Genomic DNA, 10,000 nt, shown 5'->3' with positions numbered 1-10,000 from the left:
TGGACAGTTTTTCTCCTGTAGTCTTACGGACACCAACATATGATGACCTGTTTTACAAAAGTTAAAGAAGTTTAAAATGCATTAGTATATCAATTACACTGTATTTGGATAACAAGGTATTACACACACAAAAATAAAATAAAAATAAGATAAAAATAACTAACTAAATCAAAATAAATAAAACAAATAAATCAATAATGATAAAGATAATAAAAATGCGAGGATCACCTACTCTGGGTAAGGGTTTGGGACATTGAAGCGCCGACAGAGCAAACGGTCAGGATGCCAGTCAACAGTGACTTGTGTGAGTTTGCCAAACATGTTCATTTTGGCAGCTTTTACCCGTTCATCAGCAACATTACCACCAAGTGTGTCAATCTCTATTTCTTCAGTTACTGACTCAATCTGTGTGAAAGTTAATTTTTAGTAAGTGCAAAGTGAATTCAAACTATATATATTATAACATCATAGTTAACAGTATAACATCACAATACCTATAGAAACTGAACAAATATATACCACTGGAAATACAATTCTCTTGTTCAGTATCATAACAGTGTCAAATTATTTACATAGTAGAAGAAGAAAGGAAAAAGATATTTGTAAAATAATACCCCACCTTGACTCTTCTAAAATTAGGTATAACAAATGACCCCACCTTGGGGATTTTTATTCAATCCATCTTTTAGCACAGGTCCAGTATCTGATGTGGCTGCTGCACAAACCTGCAGGTATAAATACTGTATTAGAGAGTACAGCTGCCAACAGATATGCCATGCACCATGTCTTCCTGAATACAGAATTGTACCAAAATTGCAAAGAAGTATAATGTCATCATGACTTGTTTTAACTGGTATTACTAATTTCTCTTATTTGTTTAGTTAGGTTCTCTTTCAGTCCTGAATATTGTTTATATGTTGACAATTCATTACCTTTTTTTACTAGATGAACTCCCATACCTGAACATTATAATTTACATTTGGCTTTCTCCTTTCTACAGCTAATGAGTTTACATTTTCAGAGAATTTTGGCTCATTCATTAAAGTAAATCAATCTGAACTTAACAATCCCTGCAATTTTCCAGTTCTTCAAAATATTCTCCTATCACTGAAGTGTACATATGGTAAAGTTGTTCAGGCAACCTTATGCTGATAGCATAAACATATTAATTAAGGCAAAGATACTAGGAGTGAGTATGAAGTAGAATGTGCTTCTCAAGAAAAATAATTTTCCTTCGTATTTAATGTACCAAAATATCAACACACTTCTGGCACTGAGTGATGATTTCCCATTTTCTCAGTCCAAACAATAATACTGCCACTGATAATATTCATCATCTAATTATTCCATCTTTGGGGTTTAGATAAGCAAATTTTTTTTAGGTGAATAGAATGATGAACTCTTTACAGCTGTATTTGAAGAGGTATTACAACATGCTTATATTCATCTTAAGGGGACCGTCTGAAAATGTCCACCTTTCCCTACTCTATACATCATAAAAATAATCGGTTAGAGATAACTGATTGATTCTTTTTTTGCATGCTATAGAGTAAAAAGAATTAGGGTCCGTTATATATATAAATTTTAACTTTGCTCCCCATTGGGGGGGCACCCCCCAAAAAAGTCGAAAATCGTTTTTTTTTGGTATGTCTTCGGTACATCCCAACTATCAGAGTTTACAGGAACATTCTCCAAAAAATACTAGTGTTAGATCAACTATAGCCTATAGCCATGTAAAAAGGGCCGAATTTTTGAATTTCCTCTTTTTTTTTTTTAATTGGCGAGGGACAGCTTGACATAAAAATACTTTTTATTTATTTTTCAGCATTAAAATATCATTATTTTTTGATAAAGGCAAAATTCCAAAAATGCGGCCTTTTACATGGCTATGGGACGCCCGAGGCTCTAGTGAAAGCAACAAACTGCATTTGGATCGCATGAAAATTACGTGTGAGTTGGGATGTACCAAAGATTCATAAAAAAATGACTGGAGCTACGGCGTTTTGTATTTGGCACCTTGCCAAAGTTCGTTATCTCTGTTATATTTTTCTCTGAATCTAATGATACTATATATCAAAAAAACGCTTATTTAGTGTACTTTGCAATGCAATGGATTAACAAGTCAATAGGAAGTTTCATGTTCAATAGGGACGCTATGCTGTAAAGGTATGTAACTTTTTTTTTTTTTCGTTGTTCATAAAAGTTGATATTTTCGTGTGAAAAGCTTAATAAATGCATTTTACCACAGAGACAACTAATCTAAACCAGATAAAAACCTTTTAAAAAAAAAAAATATTTTTTTATTTTTCCATTTCATTTTTATTTTTATTTTTTTATTTTGAAGAAATGGGGAACTGTGGATGGCAACATATTAGTACAAAATCATTCTAATTATAAAGTCCTGGCATGAATACAACATGGTGGTTCCAATTTTTGAGAATTTCAAAAGCATATGAATTTAGTACATTGAATTCTATGAAATTATGAAATTAGTTGAATATTCCCATGCCTCACACACAGGGGGGGGGGAGGGGGAGATGGTCACTGGGTGTTTATAACAATTTTCGAGGGAGGATCATATGCATTTGAACGCACGCACATAAAGTTAAAAGGATTAATCATCATATTAATTTAAGTAGGCCTACATTGACTTTTACTCATATCTAAATAATAAAAGTACATTTATTAGTTATATCTCTCATACCATTTTCTTTGATAATTGTCAATATTAACAGATTGCAAAGGAGAACAAGTGTAAAGTTTATGATTAGCCATTTGCACCCATTAATCTTTACCTAAGAAGTGCATAAAATCATGCAGAGACGCCTAGGTGTTGTGGGATATTTTGCCAATTATGAATGGTGCCTAAGACTTACGGTAACGTCTAAACATATTTATTTATATTGGGAACCATACGACACGGATACGATAGCTTTTTGAACGCCAGTGAACGAAGACTACGCATACAACCGAGCTCAAAATTCCATATAGTTTTTATTTCAGAGCAGGTATTACTGAGTACTATCATCTTCAACATGAAATAATCTGTATCTCAACGCGTATACATCCGAAGTTTAAAAATCCGACATTTAGGTAACATTCGAATTGAATTGGTCTTTACAACGGTAACTACCAATTTCAAATCAATTCAAATTGCCCCTTTGCTGTGATGTACCGACCTAATTTGCTGGAGCGAAATGTAACGGAAATATTTCAATCCTTCCTTATAAGGCTATTTTTAAACATTAAAGTGCTTCGTATGTGATATTACAAGATATATATTAACAACATGCAGCTAAAACATAATTACTAGGGAGTTCCTCGATCAAAGCATATTTCGTGTGTAAAAGGACACAAAACATACATTTTTTTCAGGTAGATATTTTACACAAATATTTAATGCCATAAATCACGGTGATATAATTTTTTCCTGATATATTGGTATAAAAGTATTCCTTGAACATTCACGAACTCATATCTATGCGCAATGTCATAATTAAATGCCTTATGGCACGATGCTGCAGCAAAAGTCCACATATGGTGTACCTGGGGCGCTCATTAGCGACGTACCTCTCCTCCGGAGTGCTGAGGGGACTCGCATTAATCGGGGCTGCAAGACAACGAGCCATAGCAGGCGGTAAATATGCCTCGTTTGGTAGTTTCTACTCATCCATGTACCTATATTATACGCTAACTATCTTAATTTAACCCCCTCTCCCCCCTCTCTCAGGGACGGTCCCTTAACACAAATTCCCTTATCCTGCTACCTCAAAATGGGACAGCCTATAACAGAGATGAGAGCCTTGAATTCTCCAATGCATACCTGTTGGCCATGGTAGATGTAAGAGGCTGAAAGAGTTGTGCTGCTCTGTTAAACTCACATATCTCCCGCTCACGTTCCCACTCTGTCATCGTCTTGGGCTGTGCCAGATAATATCGATCTACCAAAGAGAAAAAGCATTGCTATTTCTTTAAATGAAACAACAGTACACATCAAATAATATTGCCATACTATCCCTGGGCTAGTAACTACTGAGCAAAGCTCTCTACAGCAGATCCTAGTATTTTTTCAATCATACAGGCTGAATACTGATGGTTTTGAAAGGGATCTAATTTCTTTAATACTCAGTTCTAGCTTTAAAAAAACAATGCATGTCCCTAATGTTTTTATGACTACAACTACAGGTGGTGCCATTTAAACATTCTAACAATGAATTTTACCCAAATATAACAACAATTACCAACCTTTCTGGCCTCTTTCCTTCATCCTGAGGAACAGTTCATAACGGCGTTGCTTTTCAGAGTTTCTTGCAAATGGTTTAAATTCAGAAGACTTCATAGAAGCGGTTTCAAGAAATTCTTCATAGATTTTGTTCCTCTAATATCTGGAGTGTATCACTGAATATCACCCCTTTGTCTGTTGTTGACTGTTTCTTGACCCTCATTCTTCACCCCTGACCTAATCTGGCAGAATAAACAATAATTTTAATATCAAATAAAATAATCACTCTGGACATAACATTCTCCTCATGTGAACTCAGTACAATTATCAATAATTTATAAGCAGATAAAAGCACACAAGCAGGGTAAAAAATGTGTGCATCCAATCACTAGCATTTAGTCACCTAAACTAAATAATGTAAAATACTGAGGAAAGAGGCAGTTCCCAAAGTTATATTACTATAGCAGTCTTCCCTCCTAGTATGTTGTATGCTGTTAGTTAAAGGAAATCAATCAATCTTTTGATTGTTCTTTCTTGGGCCATTAATGCATTAGCCATTTTACTTAAATAGCTCTTACATGGGCTAACAGGCCTCACATAACTTCATCTATTTAATTCCCAATACTTTCTTCCAGTAGTAAGTAACGACAACAATAACAAAAAATGATAGTAAGAACAATAACTTGAATGTGTGATATAGTTACTTTATAAATAAAAAACTTTTTCCTGTGAAAATTCAGGGATGATGGTATTAAGGTAAGGTAACTAAGGTAAGGGGGAGGGGCCTAGGTATTAACTTCCTGTTGGCCATGCACCTTTGGAGCCATTTAGTGTAAAAAGAAAGTATGTGTTCCAAGTTTTGATTGGCACACTGGATAACACATTGTGGGATACAGACACTCTACAAACACTGGATTCCAAAAATACATGTTTTTTTTATATTTCTATTTTTTTTTTTTTTTTTCCAGAGGTTCTTTACACAACATGATATCTGGATACCACATAATCTGACTCCTACCTCTCATTAAAGAGTGACACAGAACTGGGAAAGAATACAGGTAATGGAAAAATGTTTTCTGAATGAACATACTAAATTTTATCAATCTCACCTCCACTGTTGTTTTGGATTTATCTGAGAGAAGTCTTGCTCGCTGTTCTGGTGTCATTTCATGTCTGCCAAGGCCTCGCAAAAGACCTCATTTTCCTTTCTCTCAAATCTGAAAAGTTATCATGCATACAATAAGAGGAGGTTGCTGCTACACTATCTATACTTAACCATATAGCCTAGAAAAATGAGAAAGATTGCTGGTAGCCCATTGTATATATAGATAACTAACCAATAAATACCATGAATTCTGGATTTGCCTATATGATAATCCCATTCAACATTTCCATATAAATAACCTTAATAACATTATCAAAGACATTGTATTATATTCCTAAGGATGAAAAGTTGGTACAAATCTTTTCAAGTATCAAATTAAAAACCTAAAACTACAAAACCCTGCTATCCTGAAGAAATTTGGAAGGAGAAGACTTAAGCAGAGGAAGAAGATATATAAGTTAATAGTTAAAACATTTACACAATTAATTCTGCAAGACTGAGCCCCTACACTGATATTTAAAAGGGACCAGTTGCCTATTTTGAACCACTAAACTAATTCAATAATTAATGATTTTTTGGACACAAAACAATAAGAAGTCTGAACAAACAAACTGGTCTCAATGACCTTTGCCTATCCTGCCTGTTAGTGGTGGCAACAAGACTTTCCCCAAGTAATAGCAATGCAAGGATTTGCTTTTTAAAGCATAACATATATGTCCTACTATCTGAGCAAGTTCTGAGTTGTGATTGTGCTTCTGATAAATGTCTATCAGAAATACAGGTCCATATCTGATGTCTTTTTGTGAACTACCATTTAGTATATCTTACCGGACTAAAACCTTATAGTTAAACTCTGAGTGATTAACTGATCAATACAAAATCAAAATGTAGCATACAAGCCAAGTAACACTGATTGAGCAGAAGCTACAGAAAATGGAGAAAGATTAAAGCTGGGAGGGTATAAACATATATATACTATGACCACTGTGATTTTAGCTTACTAATCTCATTTATGCATAGATGGCTCCAAAAGCACTTAGTCACCAAGACATCAATGACTAAGCTTACCTATTCTAACCTGCTTAACCCTTTCCCTGATGACTAGAAAAGATGTTCTAATTTCAGCAATACTATTGGTACTGTTAATAGCATTAGATTATTTATAATATTAATAATAATAATTAATAATAATAATAATAATAATATATCCAATAAATAACACTGGTAATAGTAAGTGAGTAAATGCTAATAATAGCATTGGAAAAAAAACTCAAGAGATGGGGAAAAGAATTCAAGAGATGGGGAAATTGGGTGTGTCCATGTATGCTTCTTTTACTGACAGCTATGGTGAGCTAAGTTCTTGCATTTGTACACAGAATTAAAAAAACAAAACTACAGTGAACAGTGCATATTCTTGGTGACAATGAGTTCATTTTAGTATACATGTAGGGACATGATAATATATTTTTCAACTTTATTTACTGGGAATTTATACCAAAAACAGTATAAAGCTTCTTCCATTGGACAGCAACTGTACGTGAAACAGAATTCATGTATTATCAAGTCACAAAATTGGAGTGCAGTTGCATCATGCTAGTAAAAATATAGGATATTTTTTTATGCAACAAATTACCCTCAGATATGTAAATCAATTCATGGGTATTGCATAGAGCCAAATGGAAAGAGAAGCATTGATTTAGAATATCTAATTACATTCTGGCAAATGCAAAATCTCAGGGACCCATAGCCACCCTATTCTCTCTTCCACACCCTGATCACTTTATCCATTCTTTCGACTTGTCTTGTCACTCCACACTGCCCATCCTAACCCACCTGCCTTCTCCATTACTTCTGGAATGAATTTTGATAGCTTTTCACTGTATTGCACATCTATCATATAAACTAATACAAGACAAAGGAACATTTTCTGGTTTAGAAAATTCTTCTTTCCTCTCTTTGGTCAAACCATACCTATAGACCCACCATGTCAGCAACACCTGCCATATTTTTCTTATTTTCAGATTTGTTTGACCTGTTTTTGATAAATATTTGATATGGAGGCACAAAAAGAACACATTTTCTGGCATAAAATAAATGTCTTGTCTCTAGGTTGCCCTCACAATTTATTAGAAAATATCTGCAAGTACATAAAAATACATGAAAAGATTGCACCTTAGTAGCAAAGGTAGAAAATTTGCTTTTGGAGTTATCAATTAGAAGCACAATTGTATAAAGAGCTTTGGTGTTTTGGGGAACTCAGGAAAGGAATTTCCAAATACACAGAACATCTTTAAAATAAACTCTATACATGTCTTTAATGCTGCTTGAAAAGACATGGGTCTTTACCTCCGTTTTCTTGGTTGGTGTTTGGGACTAAAGTCTTTGGGCAGGTTTGGTCTTGGATAAATTTTGTGGCCTTGGCTTAGGCTTGTTACTTATCTTGAAACCTTCAATCATTTCTGTTAATCCTAAGAGAGTCTTGTGAGGAAGTGGAGGAGACAAAATAAAAGAGAAAATCAATATCTATCTATTTTTGCATGAATCCTAGTTTAACATCTATACTATATCATAAAATCAGCTCTTTAATGCAAAACATCTTAACAAGAATCTGAGCAAATAAATACCATTGGAGACTGGAAATTCTGACCCATTTTCTTCTTTTGAGCATCTTTCTTTTCTTCACCAAAGTCATAATTACTCGCCTCTTCTATTTGCATAAATATCTTCTCATCTTCATCCTCAAAAGCTCCAGCTTGCAAATGCCTGTAATATCATCAATCTTAAGTCAAATTGTTTCATTTTGGCATGACCCAGTCAATCTTCTAGCATATACTGGACACTATATAGAAAAGATACTCTTAGATCTAAAATAAATTCACATCTTGAATTTCCAATAAAAAACAGTGTAATTAGCCCGTAGTATCATATATTGTAATATTCTATCAAAAATCAAAGATTAGACTTTTTCTTAGGTTTCTCAAATAATCATTTTATTTCTATCATCTCAAACAATAAATAATATTAGGAAATCAAAGAAGAACCCTGGAAGAAAAATATTATTGATGAATAATTCTCTTATATTTTTAAAACAAGTATATATGACTTCCTAGACTTCTTACAGGTAGCAGCAATCTCTTTACCAAAAGCAGGAAAAACAGACCTTATGGTCTCTACAGTCAGTCATCAATTTTGTTAACAAACTCCCTTACCTTATCCCTTTATCAAAACCTTCTTCTTCTTCCTCTTTCATGCTGAGGGAGAAGAAGGGTTCAAACAGATTTATGTGTCCTCCAAGTACTGCAGAGTGCAGGTCAAGAGGTTTGTATCCCAGGCCAAACTGGTCTTGTTTCGGGTTGGGAAGATATAGTGTTTTAATATCATCAGGTGCATATGTAACCCCACAGTCACAATCTACATCTTCATCTCCATCTTCATCTTTATCACCTTCTCCCACATCTGTAAAGCAAAATATATATATTTTTTTCTAGATATGTAACTTCTTTCCTTCTGAAAGTCTACTTCTCTATCATACTTGCAACTTAAAGGGTCCAACCTTAGTGAGGTATAGCTTTTAATATTTCCATTTGAAGCAACTCTTTTAGAAAATACATTCAAGAACAGAAAGGTTGTCTTGTTGAGACCTCTTTTTTACAATGACTTAAAGAGTGAATTTATATCTCATAATCAGTATCTATTTATGTGATAATGTACTTACAAATGCACATAACCTGAAATTGACCTAATACTTATCATCTAGTATGGGCATGGATAAATTATATATTCTACTGAAGGTAAAAAAGTATCAACTGTATATAAAGACAAGCATGTCATGTAATAGCTACAAAAGTTTGGAGCCTCAAAAGAAACACAATCACAGAATATGCTGAATATGGATGCTCCACATGTTAACCTACTAGGACTGGTCCATTTGGAAGGCGAAAAATCCCTGTTTCCTGGCAGTATCAAAATCGGTGTGCGGGCCGGTCTGGGAACCTGCCTGCGCGCCGCTTGCACACGGGAAACAAAATCAGAACGCAAGCTCCGATCTACGCATCACACTGGTGGGACAGCGGGCCATATTTATTTTTCCGGGTGCTACCTATGTGTGACACTCTGGCACAAGTGGGATTAAACCCATGATGCTAGGAGCATATGTCATGTCCCACCTGCAGTTTTTTTGTGAAATAAGATTATACATATTTGGCTCCACAAGCCTTTAGGTTGCCAATAAGTCAATTAGTGGCCTAAGTTGACCTCATCTGATTTCACCCTTTCTTTAATTTTTCTGATTTTTTTTTCTGATGCTGTTAATTTTTGATGCTGTTATTATACACTGTTGAGATTATGATTATTGTGAAAGTTATTAACAATACCAATATCTATATGAAATAAATTATTTTTGAAAAATCAAAGAAAAGGGTAAACAAATAAGATGGGCAAGAATTCCTATCAATTGACTCCTTGGTGATTATGCACTTGTAGGAGCCATCAATGTGTAAGCGCAACTAATAAACTCCAAATCTACATGACAATGCACGTCATCCCTGGTAGGGAATAGGTTAACAGCATTAACCCTTAGCTGACGGGTGGCATGTACGTACATGCCATGGCTGTTATGGACCGAAATACGGATGGCATCATATCATGCTCATTCCTGCGCCACTAGCTGTGGA

At 34.5% G+C, this 10,000-nt stretch overlaps 3 protein-coding genes and 1 pseudogene across 3 annotated transcripts in view; 1 reads left to right on the top strand and 3 right to left on the bottom strand.

Moving 5' to 3' along the window:
- LOC113807662 (PAX3- and PAX7-binding protein 1) overlaps window positions 1-10,000 on the top strand; it is a gene marked incomplete at its 5' end in the record, with an annotated part of 59,465 nt that overhangs the window by 31,454 nt on the left and 18,011 nt on the right.
- LOC113807679 (G patch domain-containing protein 1) overlaps window positions 1-10,000 on the bottom strand; it is a 59,644-nt gene that overhangs the window by 44,010 nt on the left and 5,634 nt on the right. The window lies entirely within an intron of this gene.
- On the bottom strand, window positions 3,760-4,347 carry LOC138864196 (G patch domain-containing protein 1-like). The gene is made up of 2 exons (XM_070130449.1): window positions 4,246-4,347; window positions 3,760-3,941 (listed from the first exon to the last, which is right to left on the bottom strand). The coding sequence occupies exons 1-2, from the start codon at window positions 4,337-4,339 to the stop codon at window positions 3,784-3,786; spliced, it is 252 nt and encodes an 83-aa protein (XP_069986550.1). The 5' UTR covers window positions 4,340-4,347; the 3' UTR covers window positions 3,760-3,783.
- Window positions 4,396-9,052, bottom strand: LOC138864230 (G patch domain-containing protein 1 homolog; annotated as a pseudogene).

The sequence above is a fragment of the Penaeus vannamei genome, chromosome 15 (assembly GCF_042767895.1).
Source record: "Penaeus vannamei isolate JL-2024 chromosome 15, ASM4276789v1, whole genome shotgun sequence".
NCBI lineage: Eukaryota > Metazoa > Arthropoda > Malacostraca > Decapoda > Penaeidae > Penaeus > Penaeus vannamei.
This window is presented reverse-complemented; position numbering and strand designations above follow the sequence as displayed.

Coding starts and splice junctions, on each gene's coding strand:
- LOC138864196 (XM_070130449.1), bottom strand. CDS start 4,339: ATGAAGTCTTCTGAATTTAAACCATTTGCAAGAAACTCTGAAAAGCAA. Junction 3,942..4,245: donor GAAGGAAAGAGGCCAGAAAG/GTTGGTAATTGT, acceptor TCTCTTTGGTAG/ATCGATATTATCTGGCACAG.